This window comes from Nylanderia fulva, unplaced genomic scaffold (genome assembly GCF_048542155.1).
Source record: "Nylanderia fulva isolate GAGA-0341 unplaced genomic scaffold, ASM4854215v1 Scaffold156, whole genome shotgun sequence".
Classification (NCBI taxonomy): Eukaryota; Metazoa; Arthropoda; class Insecta; order Hymenoptera; family Formicidae; genus Nylanderia; species Nylanderia fulva.
In genome coordinates, this window is record NW_028189795.1 from 77,097 (window position 1) to 99,041 (window position 21,945).

The 21,945-nt window shown below is 44.9% G+C and overlaps 4 protein-coding genes across 4 annotated transcripts; 2 read left to right on the forward strand and 2 right to left on the reverse strand.

Annotated features, from left to right (window-relative positions):
* Positions 1–369: 369 nt before the first annotated feature.
* Positions 370–3,268, reverse strand: LOC146723993 (uncharacterized). The gene is given in 2 exon segments (XM_085480673.1): positions 370–1,518; positions 1,520–3,268. Coding segments are annotated over 2 exon segments (1,785 nt in total). The 5' UTR covers positions 3,260–3,268; the 3' UTR covers positions 370–1,473.
* A 1,789-nt stretch (positions 3,269–5,057) lies between these two features.
* On the reverse strand, positions 5,058–7,244 carry LOC146723994 (uncharacterized). Its single transcript, XM_085480680.1, has 3 exons — positions 7,112–7,244; positions 6,251–6,884; positions 5,058–5,841 (listed from the first exon to the last, which is right to left on the reverse strand). The coding sequence occupies exons 1-3, from the start codon at positions 7,242–7,244 to the stop codon at positions 5,058–5,060; spliced, it is 1,551 nt and encodes a 516-aa protein (XP_085336806.1).
* Positions 7,245–10,665: 3,421 nt separating this feature from the next.
* On the forward strand, positions 10,666–11,526 carry LOC114936520 (uncharacterized). The gene has a single exon (XM_029309769.2). It carries the CDS (start codon positions 10,666–10,668, stop codon positions 11,524–11,526), a length of 861 nt encoding a protein of 286 aa, XP_029165602.2.
* A 924-nt stretch (positions 11,527–12,450) lies between these two features.
* LOC114936521 (uncharacterized) lies at positions 12,451–13,467 on the forward strand. Its single transcript, XM_029309770.2, has one exon. The coding sequence runs from the start codon at positions 12,451–12,453 to the stop codon at positions 13,465–13,467; it is 1,017 nt and encodes a 338-aa protein (XP_029165603.2).
* The last annotated feature ends 8,478 nt before the right edge of the window (positions 13,468–21,945 follow it).

Genomic DNA, 21,945 nt, shown 5'->3' on the forward strand with positions numbered 1-21,945 from the left:
GCACATCGAGTACTTTGACAATGAGAATAATGGCGACAACAAAGACGAGAGGCGCGCGCACGTAGTCAAGCTGACGCCCTCCCAGACTGCCGAGCGCTCTCGATCAACGAACATAGTCGGTAATGCAGGGAGTTTCCTTAACAAAATATATTTTTGTTTTCAAAATTTTTTGAACAATATTACTGTAACTACACAAAATAAATAATATTTTATAGGCGTCTGATGGGCGTGAGAGAGAGAAATAGAATGTTTCTCTCACCGTTTCGATTAGGATATCGTGTTTCAAGGGATAGGCCAAAGGTTTAATTTATTCCAACGTTAAATGATAGTATGTATATGTATAATGTGCAATTGTGAATATTACACGTCTTCACGTCGACAATTCTTCAGAGTCGTATCTTGCCGTTTTCGCCGTCGTTCGATGTTTCGAGGAAGAGAGATATGATCTGTTCTGTTCGGTTCTCTATTGTCTCTCGATTCCCAAAAAGTCGGCATATTTATACCCGGTGTTAAAACCTTCCCTACCCGAAACATCGGACCAATCAGAATTACCTTTGTTCATCGCGCAGAGATGTGTTTTCGGTTTTCTCGACAAACAAAGGATCGCTTAGAACGCTTTCAATAATAAATATTACAAATAAATAAGTACCCGGCACGAGGTCGACAAACAAAACACGTAAATCAGCTAATCTCATCGTCGGTTAACGTCTTTATAAAAAATGCCTACAGCTCGGCCATCCTGACTTTTTGACCGTCCCGGTCAACGTTATTACCAAAATTACAATACGCAATAAATAAAATTCCTTTACCAAATAATATATAATCATGCTCGAATATACGGGTGCATTTGATCCGTCGCAAATTATATCACATCTCGTTTTTTTCTTTTTCGCTCCGTCAATATTTGTCTGAGGTTTATCTCGCGTCAAGGTCGCGCTACGGATAATCGCTCACCTTAATTGGATCGCGTAATAGATCGCTCGCATCACCTCGCTGGTCAATTTTTTTTTCACCATCGGAATTATCATTCTATTATATTTTCCACCTGTCCGTTTGCCCTCGGCGTGCCCACAGCAATTGATACGTGCTCTATAGCACCGGATCCCAAATATCTCTCAAATATGTCAGATTTGACACAAGTTCCTCTGTTCGAAATTGAACGTCTCGATTTACCATACGCGCAGAAATATTTAAAGAGATACTCTACCGATTCCTCCGATGCTGTTGACTTACGCGGGTAGAGCCGGATAAATTTAGCGAACACGTCGATGACGACAAACAGGTGACGCCCAAACTTGAAAACAGAGTTTTTTCGAATAAAATCGTACAATGATTTTGCCACCAATAAAAATCTCGGCATAGATCGATGAAAATGACTCGCGAGTCCGACGAACCTATGTACGTCCCTGATGTTACATGGCACCGGATCATTCAACGCAGACTCTATACTCTCATCGCTCGGTCGTTCGTGTTTTAATGCGATAACCCTCTCGAGATCCGGCGCGCACTTCTCCGCTCGAAGACTACTCAGACCATGAGATTCGTAGACCTCGCAGATCTTTTCGGTGGTATCTTCATCAACCGCCGGATTAATTTTCACTTTTTCGCTCGAACATACCACATTGTCGTCGCATTCAATATGCATCATTTGACTAACGCGCGCTTCTTCCGCGTTTGTAATTTCAAAATCTCGCCCTAATGTTACACGCAGCGACGGGCAATTCAAGAAATCCCTACCGAGCAAAACGCTATACGCCATCGTATTAGGAGGCACCGTATAAAATTTCATTTTCAAGCGCACGCCTTTTACCTCCAAATCGGCGTGAGCGATACCGTCAATATTTAACTGCGAGCCGTTAATTCCGCAAAACTGATCGATGCTCTCACCGGCGAGCAGACGTGAGTCGCCCCGAATTATCTCGCTTTTAATCAGACTAATTGGAGAACCCGAGTCTATTATTGCATCCACCACGTAATTATTGAACCCGTTATTCTCGTTTTCCATTATAATTTTTACGGTAATCTTATAAGGTTTTAACAACGCGACAGGTTGTACGACGTTCATCGACGCAGTTTGCGCACCATTGTTCAGCGTTTCCGACGCCGCGGACCGACTTCGCTTCGGACACTCCCTAGCCAAATGATCCGGAGATTCGCACACATAACACACTCGCTTTGCCTGTGGTCGCACGCACTGATCCGCAGTATGTCCTGCTCCGCGACACCTGTAGCACCTCGTCGAGTCTCCCCGTGTCGATGTCTCCGCTCTTCCTCCGCTAGTTGTCCTCGCTCCGTCTCCCCTCGGTCGGACGTCTGGTCTCTCTGAATGTACTCGAACCACCTTTTCGAACGCCTTCAATAATTCTCTTCTAGATTGGAAGTTCATCAGGCGCGCCTGGCTCTGCAGACGAGGATCGGTCACTCCCTCGATGATATAATCGAGGAGCTCGTCTTCCGCGATCGGTATGCGATTCGCGAGAATCACCTTCTCGTGATAATAATCACAGAACTGCTCGTCTCTCTTCCACACGCGAGCCTCAAATTCTCTCCTCAGCGTCAATTTTCCTGGTCGCAGATCGAACATCGACTCCATCTCTCGCAGAAGGTCCTCCAGGTCCAGTGTCACATGCTCGGCCCTTGAGTGAAACCAAGACAACGCACGGCCTTTCAACCGAGAGCTAATTAACACTCTCGTCGAATTATCGTCCAGCTGATACGTGCGTCTCAATAACTCCAACTGCTGCTTCCACCTCCAGAAGGTGCTATCCGTTGCGTCAAATTCAGGCAGCAGCTCCTTAATTCCCCTCACACCGCCGAACGCAGAAATGACACTGCCGTTCGTTGTCGTCGGTGTGGGGGTTGCACTTCTCATTACTTCTATTTCTCGTTGAAGTAACTGCCGCTCTCTCTCCAAAATCTCTCGTTCTCGACGCAGTAACAAGAGTTCCGCCTGCGTCGCGTCGTCGTGCTCTCTCCGTTCCGGCGTCGTCATCCTCACTCGGTCTCCTCGTCTCGGCGTATCGTCCACGGTCTCCATCTCCATGGCGTCACCCTGTTCACTGGGTGAACGCACACCTCCTGAAGCCGGGATGCCATCCGAATATCTCTCCTGCCTCCGTTGCTCGCTCAATCTCGCCCATACGCCTGAATCGTTGGCATTCAGGCGCTGGATGAGCTCGGCTTTCGACCCTCCCAAGGTCAGTCCTTTCTCGCGAAGAGCCTCCTTCATCTCAGCGATGGTGAAATCACTCGGCTGCATCGACTCCGCCACCGTCCCTCAGATCTGTTCGATCGGTTCCTCGGGCACTCCGCGATGTCCCCGACACTCGCGCAACCCAAAGATCACTATGCGTTGATCGTCTCAACCCGCGCGTCCCACACTCGACGCGTATCGCGAACTCCCGAATCGCCTCTCTCAGGCCGAATTCGCGAAACCGGGTGCAACGCCTCGATCCCACTTCTGATTTACTATAGGCGTCTGATGGGCGTGAGAGAGAGAAATAGAATGTTTCTCTCACCGTTTCGATTAGGATATCGTGTTTCAAGGGATAGGCCAAAGGTTTAATTTATTCCAACGTTAAATGATAGTATGTATATGTATAATGTGCAATTGTGAATATTACACGTCTTCACGTCGACAATTCTTCAGAGTCGTATCTTGCCGTTTTCGCCGTCGTTCGATGTTTCGAGGAAGAGAGATATGATCTGTTCTGTTCGGTTCTCTATTGTCTCTCGATTCCCAAAAAGTCGGCATATTTATACCCGGTGTTAAAACCTTCCCTACCCGAAACATCGGACCAATCAGAATTACCTTTGTTCATCGCGCAGAGATGTGTTTTCGGTTTTCTCGACAAACAAAGGATCGCTTAGAACGCTTTCAATAATAAATATTACAAATAAATAAGTACCCGGCACGAGGTCGACAAACAAAACACGTGAATCAGCTAATCTCATCGTCGGTTAACGTCTTTATAAAAAATGCCTACAATTTTAATAATATTATTCCAATATTACAAGATATTTATTCTATATTTATATTATTATGATATAATGTATATGTATGTTGTTCAAGTTCTATACTTTAGATCCATCTCTTATAAAAAATTGTTGTTTGGTAATCAATTAAATCATGCATTTTTTATCTACCTGTACCCGACAGCGCGCAGCTGCGGGACGGTACCTTGCCCCGCGTTCTGCGCGCCTACACGCGCTCGAGAGCTGCTTTGCGCGCGAAAACGAAAGAGACGCGGCCGTTCGAGAGGACGAAAAACAATAATACCAAGACAATAAACTAATAAAATCGGATACGCCGGAAAGATTCCGAATTTTCTGGAAATCAAAACATATAAAATCATTTCTCGAGCGACCATCGTCCTCACTCTCCTAGCTTGCGTGGTAAACAGATTGTCGGGGATTACTTAATGTTGAGAGAAACGCGAGATCCGGCACTGGCGACGTCGAAATATCTCGAGGTGGATAGGAAAGTGATCTGAAGAGAACTTTGTCGTATTAATCGATTTATTCTGATTAAACGCTGAGAGACGACTGGACCCGTCGGCGAACGGCAGTTCGTGAATTTTGACAAACAAGTATAAAGAGGGGGAACAGTTTCGACAGATTCATAATATCTAGAGTACAGAAATATAAAGGAGAAAATACATATAAATATAGAGGACATAGGTGTCCTTTGTAATGTAAACGCGAAAACAACAAAAAAAAGCGCGCAAATAAGTACGCGGAGAACGGTATCTATAGAAATTAGCGCGATAACATTTACCGAGAATATTTGCTTAAAATTCGACTTTTCATAACGGCCGTTCTCGAGAGATTTAAGAAGATTGATATTTTCTTAAACTCAATGACGAATATTATTAAATTCGACGATACAGATTTCAAAATGCAATATTAAATTAAATTGAATCTAATTGTACTTATAATGATTTGTCCGAACATTCCGCCCGCCTTGTCTACTCGTAGTAGACGAAATATTGAACTGAGATATACGAGCGGTTAGCGCAAAGTCTTTGTATAGTCTATTAATTGTCTATCGGCAATAATCACAGTTTGACGATTGGTCGCTTGAAACTTGAGGTAGCTGTCTTCACTGTGGCGACTCGAATGAGTCCGTCGACTCCAGAGTGCACGTCGGTAATGCGTGCGAGAGGCCACTTGGATGAAGAAAATCGTTCGTCTTTAATTAGAACGAGAGAGCCTTTTTTGATAGCATCTTGAGGTCGTTGTCGTTTCGAGGTAGTTTGCAACTGCTGCAAGTATTCTGACGACCATCGTTGCCAGAATAATTCTTTTAATTGCTGTAGGAGTTGCCAGCGCGACAATCGATTTTGCGGCACTCCGTCAAGCGAAGGTTCCGGCACGGTAGCAAAAGTTGATCCAACGAGGAAATGTCCAGGCGTTAGAGCGGAAAGGTCCGACGGATCATCAGAGAGAGTAGTTAACGGGCGCGAATTTAATATCGCCTCGATTTGCACGAGAAGCGTTGTCAGTTCCTCGTAGGTAAGAAGAGCGTCGCCGAGAACTCGCCGCAAGTGAAATTTGACGGATTTCACCCCGGCTTCCCATTTTCCTCCAAAATGGGGGACAGAGGGTGGATTGAATTTCCACCTCACTCCGTCATTTGCGAGAACATTAGCGATGTGAGCCCACTCGCGAGAAGAAGACGTGAACATTCGTTTGAGCTCTGCGTCGGCACCGATGAAATTCGTGCCACAGTCGCTGGTCAGAGTAGAGCAGATGCCTCGCCGTCCGGTGAATCGCCTGAATGCCGCCAGAAAACCGTCCGTAGAATAATCAATGGCGACTTCTAGGTGTATCGCAGACGTGCTGAAACAGATAAAAATGACGAAATATCCCTTGTATGTTTTGCAGCCTCGTCCTCAAAAAATTTTGAGAGTCAATGGGCTGGCATAATCGACTCCAGAGTTCACGAACGGTCGGCACGGAACAACACGTGATACTGGGAGCTGTCCGACAGTTTGTTGACCCGTAGTAGCACGATGGCGAGCACAGATAACGCATTTGTGGATAAAAGCTCTAATAGGAACGCGACCGCCGATGATCCAGAATTTTTGACGAATCGATGATAGCGTGAGTTGCGGTCCGTCGTGTAGAGTCTTTCAATGATAATGATCCATCAGGAGAGTTGTTAAGCGACATTCTCGAGGTAATATTAGATGGATTTTTTTCTGCTGGATCGAGTTGTGACCGGAGTAAACGTCCGCGTAAACGCAACAGTCCATTGTTGTCGAGAAATGGCGTTAAACGGTGGAGCCAGCTCGAAGTTGAGAGTGATCGTTGATTCTTCAAACTTTTGATCTCGGTCAAGAAGTAAAAATGCTGCGTGAGTTTGACCCACAGCATTAGAGCGGATTCTAACTCTTCGACGGTGAGAGGCTCGAGATATGAGCGTGATGTGACTGATTTGCGGAAGAGTTGTAGCGCACGCTGGACCCATGCGGTTATTCTGAGGAGGGTCGTCAGCGATGAATATCGATCGAGCATAGAGAGATTGTGCTCATGATTTTCAACTGCAGTTGTACACTGCGGAGATCGTTCTTCGAGGTTGTCCGTAGATTCGAGACTCGGAGTTGAAGACGGCCAAGATGTGGAATGCGTGTGTAGCCAATGAGAGCCGGTCCACCAGAGTTCTTCTTGTTGAAGACGTTGAGGCGTTACGCCTCGTGATGCGAGATCGGCAGGATTCTTCTTTTCGGAAACGTGATGCCATCTAGAGTTTAAAAGCTCTTGAATAAAAGAGGCGCGATTACGCACGAAGTCTTTCCATCGAGATGGATGACTTTTGATCCACGTAAGAGCGACCGTCGAATCGGTCCAAAGATGGATCGGCGCGGTTTGTAGTTCAAGCACTTCGCGAATTTTGAGAATTGACGCACGAGTATCACTGCAGCTGAGAGTTCGAGTCGCGGTATAGTCATTCTTTTGAGAGGAGTTACTTTAGTCTTTGAGCAGATGAGTTTCACTTAAGCGTCGTCAATGTCACTGAGAACGCGGAGATAAACGACAGCGGCGATTGCACTTTAAGACGCGTCCGCGAAACTGTGCACTTCCACGGCGAAATTCGAAGCACTTGTACCAAACCAGCGCGAGATAGAGATACGAGAGTTGTATTCGAGTTGAGTGACGTAGCTTGTCCATCGTGATTTCAAAATTTCTGGGAGTTCGTCGTCCCAGTCGAGACGTATAGCCCACAATTCCTGCATGAACATCTTTGCGGTAACTGTGACAGGCGTAATCCACCCGAGTGGATCAAACATGCGCGCAATGAGCGATAGCACTGAGCGTTTCGTAACGCGATTGTTCGAGATCGTGAGCGACGGCGGTGAAAACACGAAACTGTCTGATTGGCGTTCCCAACGCACGCCGAGAGTATGATGTATCGCACTGTCGTTGACCGAGAGCGTAGAGGATGGTTCGCGATCACAAGCAGGAATTTTGTCGAGAAGATTTGAGTCGTTTGAGATCCATTTTCTGAGAGTGAATCCGCTCGCCGTGAGCGTGTCCCTTAATTGCAAGATTTTTTCCTTTACCCGAGCGATACTTTCTTCACCGGAGAGAACATATGTGTCGCGACAAAGAATTTTGGCAGCGTGAGAGCGTATCGGATCGGATTCGAGAGCAAGTTGCTACAAACAGCGTAGCGCGAGATATAGAGCACACGCGAGGCCGTACGTTACTGTGCACAATGTATATTCTTGAGGCTTCTCATCGGGAGAGTCTCGCCAAAGAATTTTTTGTAACGGCCAATCTTTTCCGTGTACGCGGATCTGCCGATACATTTTTTCGATGTCGGCCGCGAACACGTATCGATGCCGTCGCCAACGGAGTAGAATGTCCGCGAGATCCGGTTGCAGTTTTGGCCCGATAAGAAGACACTCATTTAACGAAAACCCGCGATTTGTCTTTTGCGATCCGTTGAACACGACGCGGAGTTTTGTTGTGCTGGTTTCACGCGTAACACCGTGATGCGGGAGAAAAAACTCGCGAGATTGTGCGCGATCAAAAGCCGCGACGAGACGCATGTGATCGAGAGAGCAATACTGACGTAAAAAGTCTGTTCAGGATGGAACAAATAATTTTGTCAATATTATGTCCGTTATTTTTATATCAAGTCATGTCCGATATTGTATCTTCTTCGCTGATGACTTGTTTTGTATTTTCGTCGTTTATTACTTGTTTGTGTCACCGTTTCAAAAGACAGGTCTTCTATTGTATTCTCCCTTCTCAATATTGAAGTAATCGTCAGCGCTCGTTCGAACGACCAGTCAGTCTTTTTCGAGAATCGAAGCGAATCTGACCGTAATAATCATCGATAAGAGTTAATCGAAATAATTGAAATACGCGATCGACGAAACGTGATCTACTTGTGCGGTTTGCTTATAACGCGTAATTTAAAGTGTAACAAACCCACAGTTGCAAATTTCGTCATATTTTCCTAATCGATATTAAAATTAAAGATTAGGATTCAGTGCTAAATAAATTAGTAATCTAACGACAAACAAAAGGAAAATTACGTTTTTGAATGTTCCTTTCTTTCTCCCGATTTCCTGTCCATTTCTGTAACGATTTTCGTGTTCCTCTCTCTTCCTCTCTCGGGCCCGCTCAGAGCCCGATTCTGATCGTCTTCGATCTCTCTCTCTCTCTCTTACGTTCGCTTCCTAGTTTGTGTTCTTTTTTTCTTTCTGCTTCCTGTGTCCTTTGCTCCTTCGAGCGATATCAGCTGATTTCGTTCGTAGCCGAACTTTGTACTCTCGGTTCGCGAACATAATTTTGGTCCTTCGAGCCGGATAGGATATCCGAGCGGAACTCTCATCTCAGTGTCGTGCGGAACTAACTAATTTATTGACAAAATGAGTGAACTCGTCTCAGCGCAGCAAGCGCTGCTTCATTCGGTTGCTCGTTCATTAGACAATTTCAAAAAAATCGGGAAGAACAATTTAACAAGTGCAAAAGTCCGATCGCGAGTTTCTACGCTAAAGGAAACCTGGTCCCAGTGTCTTCAAACTCACACAGCATTAATCCATGCTATTCCAGAAGCTAAAAGGGAAACTATGGATTACTTCAAAAAGCAGCAGCTCGATGATTACGAAGACATTTACCAAAACACGCTGGACTACATGGCCGAGTGTCTCGAGGCGATCGAGCCGACGGCTAACGCAAACTCGTCGTTCGGCTCCGCAGTGAGTAAACGCGATGAGTCGTTCTCATTATCTCACTTGCCGCCAATTCTTATTCCTCCGTTTTCCGGTAAGTGTGAAGACTGGGAAAGTTTTTGAGATCGTTTCACGTCTCTTATCATCATGAACAAAGACCTGTCAAATTTTGCACGGATGCATTTTCTCGTTTCGAGCCTTACGGGTCGCGCTCTCAAATCAATAAAGAACACTCCAATCACTGCAGACAACTTCGAAATAGCATGGAAAGCTCTAGTGTCTTGTTACGAAAATAAACGTCGATTAATTGAAGTGCATGTGTCTGCCCTATATAATATGCCGACAGTCTCTCGCGAAAACGCGTTTGAACTAAACGAATTACGGGATAAAGCGAATTGAGCCCTCGCATCGCTCAAAACATTAAATCGTACGCCCGCGGAGATTCTAAGCGACATGCTAGTCTACTGCGTTTCGCAAAAACTAGATCATTTTACGCGGAAGGCCTGGAAACTCAGAGGAAGTGACAATAGTGATATTCCGACATACGAAGATTTGGATCGTTTCATCTCCTCTCGTGCGCGCGCTCTCGAAGAACTAACTCCTCTCAGCCTCGCGAAGCCTACGCGATCACAAAAGATAAACAGCAATACCGTCTCCGCTTCATCGGCTGCGTCGTGTCCCGTTTGTAAGGGATCTCATTTTATAAATAAGTGCGCGCTCTTTATTCAAAAGACTCCGACCCAGCGCTTAGAAATAGTCAAACAGGCAAAACGTTGCGTAAATTGCTTGAGTGCAAAGCATGCTGTCCAAGCCTGTCCGAGCAAGTACTCTTGTCGCGCTTGTCAACGGAAGCATCATTCTATGCTTCACCTCGAGTCCTCGCCGTCGGCAACCGAAACTGTTCTTCCTACGACATCAAAGTCGAAATCGGAGATGATGACCGATAATGCCACGTCGTTGTTTTCTGCGTCAAGATTACAATCTCGCCCTTCCGTTCTTCTCGCAACCGCGCGCGTAAAAATCGGATCTCCTTCAGGTCGAACAGTTATCGCTCGAGCTTTACTCGATCAAGGATCCGAAATAACCTTTATTACCGAACAAATTGTCCAAACTCTAAAATTGCGTCGTATCAAACTACCGATTTCAATCTCCGCCGTCGGCGGAATCGATGCCGGTATCTGTCGTTTCGCGGCTCAAATTAAATTGTCTCCACGCGATGCCTCCTATCCGACTCTTACAAGCACCGCGTCAATAATGCACTCACTGACTAAATACACGCCGCCGCTAATAAGCTCAACGAGCGATTGGAATCATTTATCCGATCTCACGCTCGCGGATCCCGATCCTACCAGCCCCGATCGCATTGACATTATTATCGGTGCGGATCTATATAGCAATTGTAGACGGTGTGCGAAGAGGGGATAAGGGGACACCGCTTGCGCAAAACACTATTTTCGGATGGATACTCTTGGGACCGATGTCCGGTATTTCATTACGCCGATCCATATCCGTGCAACATTGTGCAAATGCGCTATCTCTAGAAAGTGAACTGCGCAGATTCTGGGAAATTGAGGAAATCCCTCAGCGTGCGATCCTCAGCCCAGAAGAGCAGCAATGTGAGGAACACTTTCTCACAACTCATTCGCGTTGCGCCGACGGGCGATACGTTGTCCGTCTTCCGTTTCGAAAAGGCCCTCCGATCGACATAGGTCAATCGCGCAACACAGCCGAACGTCTCCTTAAGAGCGTACATCGTCGGTTCAAAAGCAGTAACGAGTTAAAAATAGAGTACACGAAATTTCTGCACGAGTATGAGGCCCTCGGACACATGAGAGAGGTGACAAGTTCAAGAGCGTTTTCAATGCAGTGCGTATACATTCCGCATCACCCGGTCATTCGCGAGAGTAGCGTCACGACACGGTTGAGAGTCGTATTTAACGCGTCTAGTATAACGACGAACTCTACATCATTAAATGACCATTTACTTACTGGCCCTAAATTGCAGACGGATCTCTCAGCCGTCGTACTGCGGTGGCGACAATTTCGTTATGTTTACTCGGCCGACATCGCCAAAATGTATCGCCAAATTTCAGTCGACTCTCGCGACGTCGATTATCAGAGAATATTGTGGGCTGACAGCGAAACCGAATGCGCCAAAGAGTATCAATTAACGACAGTGACGTACGGCACCGCGTCTGCTCCATTTCTTGCTTTGTGCGTACTTCGGCAGCTCATTCTCGATGAAGGCCATTTGTTTCCGCTCGCGGTTCCGGTATTACAGGATAACATATACGTCGACGACGTTTTATTCGGAGCGGACGATATTCCTCTCCTTTGACAAATGCGAAGTCAAGTCTGTGCTTTGTTAAAATGCGGACTTTTTGAATTACGAAAATGGTCGAGCAATTCCGTCCACCTTCTCAATGATATAGAAGTCGAGGATCACGGATTAGCATGTAATAAACCGTTGCAATTTGATGAGCAATTAAAAATTCTTGGCATTAGCTGGAATCCAGCATCTGATATATTTCGGTTCAATGTGTCGTTTCCGATTGTTGACGTCACCACTAAAAGATCCATTCTATCAGCCATTGCTAAATTCTTCGACCCGTTAGGTTGGAGCACTCCAGTGACAATTAATGCCAAGATATTTTTGCAAAAATTATGGCAATGTAAATTAGAGTGGGACGATCAACTCCCCCCTCCACTGCTAGATCAATAGAATGTACTTCAAATATCTTTAACTGAAGTCAACGGTCTTCAGCTTAATCGGTGGATTCAGCGAGGCTCTGACACCGTACATTGCGAACTCCACGGTTTTTCCGACGCGTCGAACGCGGCGTACGCCGCTGCCGTTTACATGCGTATTATATCGCTCTCCGGCGAAATCAATGTAAATTTATTAATGAGCAAATCAAAGGTCGCCCCAGTAAAAACCTTAAGTATTCCGCGACTAGAATTATCTGCGGCCTTATTAATGGCTCGATTAATTGAATTTGTTCGTAATTCCCTTCACATTCCTGACGTGCCCTGCTACTGTTGGACTGATTCAACTATTGTGTTAGCATGGGTGAATCAACATCCTTCCCGCTGGAAGACCTTTGTCTCAAACCGCGTGTCACAAATCCAAACGCGAATTCCATCCGCAAAATGGCGACATATTTCGACTCACGAAAATCCTGCCGACTGCGCATCGCGAGGAATCTCCGGTCATTCGCTAGCATCTCATACTCTATGGTGGCGCGGGCCCGAATGGCTACTTATGCCGTCTTCGGAATGGCCGACTCAAACCGATCCGCTGGTACACGAAACTGAGCTCGACCAAAAGTCTCACGTTCTCAGTCATCTCATGCGATCGGTCGAACCCTGGGATCTCGCCTCGCGATATTCCTCGTGGACAAAATTGATTCGCATCACCGCGTATGTAATGCGGTACATTCATCGCTTGCGTCATCCCATCGTATTACATCAGAGATTCAAAACCAATTCAGCCGCATTGACCGCTGACAAATGCCAGAAAGCGAAAGAATTCTGGCTAAAGCGAATTCAAGAAAATGTTTTTCCGCTCGAACGAGACGCGTTATTAAATAACCAAAAAATCTCGTCAAGAAGCGCGCTTTTAACACTCAATCCGTTTATTGGCGACGATCAATTAATCCGCGTTGGCGGGCGGTTATCTCACGCCTCCATTCCATTTACAGCAAAGCACCCGGTGATCCTTGCTTCTCATCCATTGATTAAATTAATCATTCGGCATGCTCATTTACGATCGCTCCATGCTGGAACGCAATTAACTCTTGCCACCTTACAACAGGAGTTCTGGATTCTGCGCGCTCGAACTTTAATAAAATCCGTCATTCATCAATGCGTAGCCTGTACTCGCGAAAAAGCCGTTCATCCCGTGCAACTCATGGGAAATTTACCTTCCGTTCGCGTTAATGCTCCCACTCGCGCGTTCTTGCATTGCGGGTTGGATTACGCCGGACCCGTGTCAATTCGAGCATTATCTGGTCGCGGACGCTCTGCCACCAAGGCTTACATCGCGCTATTCGTTTGCATGGCCTCCCGAGCCGTACATCTCGAAGTCGTGGACGGTTACTCCACTTCTGCGTTTTTGGGAGCTTACGCGCGATTCTGTACAAGACGAGGACTTCCTGAGTCGATCTACTCCGACAATGGTACCACGTTTGTCGGAGCCGATCGCGAACTCGCCGCTGCATTTCGCGCAACGCTCCGAGATCCGAATCTATTAAATCGCACTGCCTCCGAGAAAGTTTAATGGCATTTTCTGCCGCCTTCATCTCCTCACTTCGGCGGATTGTGGGAGGCTGGAGTGCGGAGCGTAAAACATCATTTACGCCGGGTAATGGGGACACACACTCTGACCTTTGAAGAGTTTACGACTCTCTTATGCAATATTGAAGCGTGCCTTAACTCGCGACCGATTGCACCGCTTCATGACACGGTCGAAGATTACGAGCCACTTACTCCCGGTCACTTCTTGATCGGATCCGCGTTAACTGCGATTCCAGAACCTTCCGTTCTTGAAATCAAAGAAAATCGTCTGTCGCGATGGCAAATCGTTCGCCAACTCACCGAGAGATTTTGGAAACTTTGACAACACGACTATGTCAACACATTGCAACAAAGATTTAAATGGAATAAGCTCGCGCAAAATGCTATTCACGTCGGACAACTCGTTCTACTTCATAACCCTTTGCTACCGCCCTGCAAATGGGAGTTAGGTCGTATAATACAATGCCACGCTGGCCTAGATGGATTAGTTCGCGTCGTAACCGTCAAAACCGCGTCATTCACGTATAAGCGTCCAATAGTCAAAATATGTTTATTACCTATCAATATCGACAAGTTAGAAACCACTGCGACGACATGCAACGATTAATGTAAACAACGTATAACCCGCCTCGAAATCAGCTTTAATTTTTTTTTTCTTTTTTCTTCTTTATCGCAGCTTTGTTAATTTCCTTTCTTTAAAAGATTTTGTTTGGAGTTTCTTCTCCTTTTGAAACTGTCGTTTCAAGGCGGGTGGTATGTTCAGGATGGAACAAATAATTTTGTCAATATTATGTCCGTTATTTTTATATCAAGTCATGTCCGATATTGTATCTTCTTCGCTGATAACTTATTTTGTATTTTCGTCGTTTATTACTTGTTTGTGTCACCGTTTCAAAAGACAGGTCTTCTATTGTATTCTCCCTTCTCAATATTGAGGTAATCGTCAGCGCTCGTTCGAACGACGAGTCAGTCTTTTTCGAGAATCGAAGCGAATCTGACCGTAATAATCATCGCTAAGAGTTAATCGAAATAATTGAAATACGCGATCGACGAAACGTGATCTACTTGTGCGGTTTTGCTTATAACGCGTAATTCAAAGTGTAACAACCCCACAGTTGCAAATTTCGTCATATTTTCCTAATCGATATTAAAATTAAAGATTAGGATTCAGTGCTAAATAAATTAGTAATCTAACGACAAACAAAAGGAAAATTACGTTTCTGAATGTTCCTTTCTTTCTCCCGATTTCCTGTCCATTTCTGTAACGATTTTCGTGTTCCTCTCTCTTCCTCTCTCGGGCCCGTTCAGATCCCGATTCTGATCGTCTTCGATCTCTCTCTCTCTCTCTCTCACGTTCGCTCCCTAGTTTGTGTTCTTTTGTTTCTTTCCGCTTCCTGTGTCCTTTGCTCCTTCGAGCGATATCAGCTGATTTCGTTCGTAGCCGAACTTTGTACTCTCGGTTCGCGAACAAAGTCGATATATTGACTTCTGAGCGATGGATTTGATTCGAATCGTTTTTCCATGCAATGCAACGTCTTAAGTGCGATAAAGCGAGAGTCACCAAAATCATTTACACTTTTTTTAAGAGACAGGCGTACAACGAATCGTCCGTTAACGTCGCGAGAATGAGTCGCTTTGAAATGTTCTTTGCACTGAGATTCTTCTGGAGACATTGAGGCTTGAGATGCAGGCAAGATTTCTTCTTGTGCCCAGAAGCGTTGGAGGAGCTCGAGGAGCTCAGAGTCGAGAGAGCACTAAAGACCAATGATTGAGTTGCGTTCCATGGCGTTGGTCTTCGGATTATCGTTAGAGAGGGGCTCTGACAGCACCCATCCGAGAGTCTTAAGCGTACGTTTGCTCCGAGTATGAAATCGATTTTTCCGGACGTGGCGAAGTTTGGATCCGCGAGCTTGAGACCATGAATGTGCGGCCATTGAGTATATTCGACACGCGCGGGAGGTAGATAGGCCGTTAATTTCGGTAGTACGAGAGCATCGATTTCGAGAGAGATTTCTTTATGCACTTGGAGATCACTGTGAGAGAAACGAGTCCGTTTGATACGCTTGAGCGTTGAGCACCGATGCCGAGAATCGGAATAGCCGCGGCGCGACGCGAGAGCTTTAACAATTGCGCGACCGATTCCGAGAGAAAAGAGACTTCTGATCCTTGATCGAGAAGTGCTCGCACTTGATAGAAATCTCCGGTTGATGAGATAACGTTTACGAGAGCGGTGACTAAGAAAACCGGAGTCCGACGGATTACTCGCGATTGAGCGATGTGATTTGATGTCGCAAAGTTTGAGTCTTGCTCGGTACTCAGTTAAGGAGCTGCAGAGAGTGGAAGAATACTTGCACTATGAGTTGCCGGCGAAGATGATGTGGCGACAGACGTCGACGAGTTTGAGGATGCATCTGATGCACCGATCGCTGTGTTACCGGCTTGATTATGGAGAGTAGAGTGATGTTGCTTGTGGCAGAGACGGCAGCGCTTTGTTGAGCAACACGATTTCATTTGATAAGGCTCGAGACAGTTAAAGCATAGACTTTTTGCAATGATTACTTCCTTTCGCTGCACGGGTGTCTTTTCGAGATACTTAGGATACGAGGAGATGTAATGTCCCAATGAACACAACGCGCACTTTTGCTCAGACACAGCAGCGGTATATGCACGAGCGTTAGCTTGAGGTCTTGACGGATTTGCGTGTTGTTTCCGAGAAGTCGTTTGTTCGAAGGCTTCAAGAGTGAGAATACGACCGAGAAGTAATTTCTCGAAGTCGGTGAACGATGGTGCTTGCGATGTGGCTCCGAATGATTTTTCTCACTCCTTTACAGATTCGGTGTCTAACTTGCGCACTGTCACAAAGATGAGAATAACATCCCAGTGATGAACTGGGCAGCCCAATGTAGCGAGGGCTCCGATGGCTTCTTTCAGCTCGCAGAGCAGGCGTTTAACTTTCGATGCACATTTGGTTTTTGCCTTGCGAATCGAAAACAGAGCGGAGAGCTGAGCATCCATGAGGATACGCTTATCGTCGTGCCGGGCGACGAGAGTATCCCATGCGCGATTAAATCCTTTGCTCGATATCTCGACGCCTTTCAAGAGTGTAGCCGGCTTGTCCGATAGGCTCAATTTTAAATAATAAAGTTTCTCGACAGCAGAGAGATCGGTATTCGCGTTGATCATTGATGAAAAGAGATCTCTGAAATGATTCCACTGCGAATAATCACCGTTGAATTTCGGTAGATCGATGCGAGGCAAACGTCGAGAATGCGATGCGGACGATGAATTCATAGAGTTGTCGGCTGTATTCTGTTGAGCTGGCGGTTCAAAACTGTCGAGGATAGTGAGCATTGTGCTCTAGGCTTCGACAAATTTTTCGTCGCATTGCTCATAAACCTTATTGACAAAGTAGTCCAGCTATTTAAATTCTAGCGATCTCAGCTTGTATAAGTTTTCGCGCTTGGAATTTTTCCCAATTCGATTTTAAACTCGCTAGGCGACTTTGCACTGCACAGCGGGTGGTCTTAGAAGGACCGAGCTTTTGTAGATTCTCGCAAGCGCGAGCGATGAGGCCGAAAAGCTCATACTGGCAATCGAGAAGAGCCTCGAGAGTCATTCTGTCGAGATTTAATAATGAGAAGTTCGAGAGTCACTGCACACACTCACAGCTGCATTTTGGGCGAAATTGATAAGTCACTTAGTATGATCGCGGTGAGAGATATTCAACTTTATTGTCACACGCGATATAGAGAGATGCGAGTAGCCGTAATAGATAGAAAAATCGATAAACGCGACGAATTACTTTCCGAGAATTACTGAAATCTCGAGAATTTCGGTAAAGAGAGAGCGCGAACTACGCCCGCGATCCGCGAATCCGGCTCGAAGGACCAAAAAAAATGTTGAGAGAAACGTGAGATCCGGCACTGGCGACGTCAAAATATCTCGAGGTGGATAGGAAAGTGATCTGAGGAAAACTTTGTCGTATTAATCGATTTATTCTGATCGAACGTTGAGAGACGACTGGACCCGTCCGCGAACGGCAGTTCGTGAATTTTGACAAACAAATATAAAGAGGGGGAACAGTTTCGACAGATTTATAATATCTAGAGTACAGAAATATAAAGGGGAAAATACATATAAATATATAGAGGACATAGGTGTCCTTTGTAATGTGAACGCGAAAACAACAAACAAAAGCGCACAAATAAGTACGCGGAGAACGGTATCTATAGAAATTAGCGCGATAACATTTACCGAGAATATTTGCTTAAAATTCGATTTTCATAACGGCCGTTCTTGAGAGATTTAGGAAGATTGATATTTTCTTAAACTCAATGACGAATATTATTAAATTCGACGATACAGATTTCAAAATGCAATATTAAATTAAATCGGATCTAATTGTACTTATAATGATTTGTCCGAACACTTAAGGAAAAAAAACCGTTTTTGCGATTTAGATTGCTCGTCTGTTGCAAATCTCTCGATTTGTCGCTCGCAAATCGGGTATTTATTTCTCTTGTTTTGTGATTTAATTACGCTGTAAATATTGTAAATACGTTTATTAGTTGGCTGTTGACTTTAATTTACTTGTAAAATATACTTTTGTGCCGTCTAAAAGAATACAGTGTATTTTCAACCGTCACGTCGATATCTTCTGTTGTCCTTCTCTCGCATTCACTCTCGCACATTAAAAGTGGTCCTTTGAGCCGGATCGTAGCTAGTAAATCGTAGATCGTAGACCGGCTGTGCCGTGAGTGAGTAGATTTTTTAGCTGCTTTTCCCGGTATTCTCTAGAGAATAACCATCTGAAAAAACTGCAGAAGGAGAAAGTATCATGGGCAACGATCACAAGGACATTTTACTTGGCCAAACTGATCTTTACGCTCGCATCACCCACGCGTATGAGAACCTGAAGAAGGTGAGCGCTGCTAAAATCACCTTGGGTATAGCCGAAGCACTCCTTCAAGCTCTGGAGCAGTGCTGAACGAAATTCGAGACTTGAAGCAAAAAGTTGCTACCGTTCCGAGATATGCTTGCATAAAAGGATTATTTCCGGAGTGACATACCTGCGTTGGCGTATGAAGCCTACCAGGATTAAAAGGGATACTTCCTGGACACTATCCGTGCGCTCAAGGCCAAAGAGATTACCGCAACCATCTCAAAAGAGAATCAGGAAAAGGAAGGTCAAGCCAACCTTGCCGCGCATCCAGCTCCCTACTTTCTCCGAAAAGTACGAGGACTGACCGGCCTTCCGCAATCTCTTCCAGTCAATCATCAGCAGAGACACTTCAGCGTCACCGGTAGAGAAGCTCCACTACTTAAAGACCTGTTTGAAGGGAGAAGCGGAATTATTAATCCGAAATGTATCTATGATGAAAGAGAATTTCGAGCCTGCTTGGACAGCGCTTCGTGAATATTACGAAAACAAACGATTGTTAGTGAAAGCTTACTTTCTCGCGCCGAAAATGAAGAGTGAATCCGCGATCGAGCTTCGGAAGATCCTTCATAGGATCAAGACCATCGTGAGCTCTTTCAAAGGTATAGGACGTGACAAATAGTGAAGAACTCTTTAACTATCTTGCCGTCGAACTTCCCGACTCACGCTCGCGCCACGAGTGGAAAAACTCCATAGGGGAATCCACCGAACTGCCAACATATGAGCAGCTAGACCGATTCTTTTGCCAACGGCTACATACGTTAGAGTCGATGCTTCCTGCGAAGAATGAGAGTGCCGCGAAATCATCCGGAACCGGAAGTGCGAAGGCGACCTGCTCACATCACGCCCGTAAACAGGAGACCAAGATAGGAAGCGAACGCGAACATTGCCCGTTGTGTCAGGCCGATCACTTTATCATGTTCAGTGAAGACTATAAAAAGAAAACGGCCGCGGAAAGAAAACAATACATTGCCGACAACCAGATGTGCGGCAATTGCCTCGGACGGCATAAAATCGCGGAGTGCTCTTCTAAAAAAACTGTACGGCGTGCGGTTGCCATCATCACACCTCGCTTCACGACGCGTCCTGTGAGGTCGAGACCGCAATGAGATCGCACATAGCGCAGTGCTCGGTATCAAAATCGGTGATGGTGCTTCTCGCAACTGCGCGTGTCCGCGTAGCCTATCATCATGGTAATTGGCATCTTGTTCGCACACTCCTGGGTCAGGGCTTCGAAATGTCCCTCGTATCCGAGCGACTCACGCAGCTACTTAAATTGCCTCGATCGACAGTTTTTATCGCGATCTTTGGAGTCGGAGCTAAAAAACGGGTGTCGCCAAGGGATGAGTCTCACTGACCTTTCAACCACGGAGCGGAAGGTCCTCGATGTCTGTCGACGCGCTGGTGCTTCCCAAGCTCAGTCATCGCGAGGGAAGTCGACGACAACCTCAAGCCATGGCCTCATCTTCAGGATCTGTAGCTTGCGGATCTTGACTTCTGCTCCACAGATCCAATCAATGTGCTTTTGGGAACTAATGTGCACGCCGCCATTCTCGGTCAGGGTGTTCGGAAGAGAAGTCCGCGAATCCGTCGCCCAGCAAACGTCTCTCAGCTGGATATTATATGGCATCATCGGGAGATCATCCGCCATCCAGCAAGTGAGCAGTCATCAATGCCGCACGGAAGAAGACTTTGTGACCTTGGTGCGTCAATTCTAGAAGTCAGAGTAGATCCTGCCTGCTGCAAAACCCTACTTCAAGGAGCTCGAGTGCGAGGAGCACTTTCGCCGCATTTACTCCAAAACAACCGATGGATGTTACGTCGTGTGCCTACCGATTATCGCAGCCTGACCTCTCTGGAACAAAGAACATGGCCATTCGAGTTCTAAAACATATTGTTACGTCCCTGGTTTACATCCCATAAGCACCTACATTCTTTTCATCGCCTGAGCATCATCGCTAAGAGAGTTGCTTATAGACAACCGGCGTTCAGATATTTTCCGGCGCCATATTCTAGTTTTGATCTAGGTAAATCGGTTTTAAAGTAAAATCCAATACGCTTGACGGGAAAGTTCCGCTGCGGGAGTTCCTCTCTCAATTTCTTTTAGTCGCACGTGCGAATAATTGGAACAAATTCGCGAAGACCGTTGCTTTGGTCACGAATTTAAGAGGAAAAGCGCGAACTGTTTTAGAGTATATAGAGAATTTAGATAACTTCAGTTTTGCCGAATTGAAATCGAAATTAGAATTATTTTTTTAACAGGAAAATCTCACTCAGAATTACTATTACAAATCAAAAACAAAATTTCGGGGAAGATCTCGCTTCTTTTGGTGCCGAGTTGGAAAGATTGTCGCAACTTGCATATCCCGAATGTCCTTACGCGATAAGGGATAAAATCGCATGCGCGCAATTTATTTCCATTTTTTACAATGGTTTCTTGAGAAGGACCTTTATATTAAAAGGGATAACCTCTTTAAATTTGACCGTTGAGAGAGCGAAAACCGTGAAAATTATTCAAGAAAAAAATTTCAAAAAAAGAAGAAAAAATTACGGGAATCATGGAAAATTTAACAGCGCGAATTTCGAAAAGGTAGAGAAAAACGGCGCGCGGAAGGATTTCGATAAGAAAAACGGGAACGGTAATAAGAATAATGAAAATGACGCGCAAAATAGAGATCACAAAAAGAAAAATTCTTTGAGAGAGAAATGGCGAGGAAATAATTTTTCATCGAAAGACAAAGAATGCTGGTCATGTGGGAAAACGGGACATTTTTTATCTGAATGTCCCGAGAAGAGAAACGCGATTTAGTTAGGCTGTGCGGGATGAACTCGACTTTCTCCGAAAAAGCCCGATATCGAATCGATTTGTAGATCTTATTGTTAATGTTGATAGAATTAGAGAAAATAATTTTTATTATAAAAATAGACACAGGCTCCGATATTTAACTTATAAATAAAAAATTGTTAAATAAAGATGTAGAAAAGATTCAAATTAAAAATTGTAATTTAAAATATCCTACTGGATAAAAAGTTTTGATTGATTTTCTAGTAAAGGTTAGAGTAGAGATTAGAAGATATTGTGTTTCAATTCTTATGTTTGTCGCCTCCATAAATAATAATTTTATTTTGGGAACAATTTATAAAGTTCCAACTATTTAAAAAAAATCGTTTTGAAAATAATTCTTTGAATTTGAAAGAAACAAAAAAATAAATTTTTGCAAATTTTTTAAATAATTTCTCTGATGTATTTTCTAAAAATATTGTGGCTGGCAACTGTAGTGTTGTAGAACATGTCATTAACATAAAAGACTCTTTCCCCATTAAGCAGACACCTCGTCAAATTCCCATTTCATTTCAAAAAAGAAGTAAATAAAATTATTGAGGACATGAAGAAACAAGGAGTAATAGAGAAATTGCAAATTCCATGGATTTTTACCGGCCGTTATGGTGAAAAAGAAAGACAGCAGTATAAAATTTTGAATTGGTTATCGGAAATTAAATAATGTAAAGGTAAAAGATTCA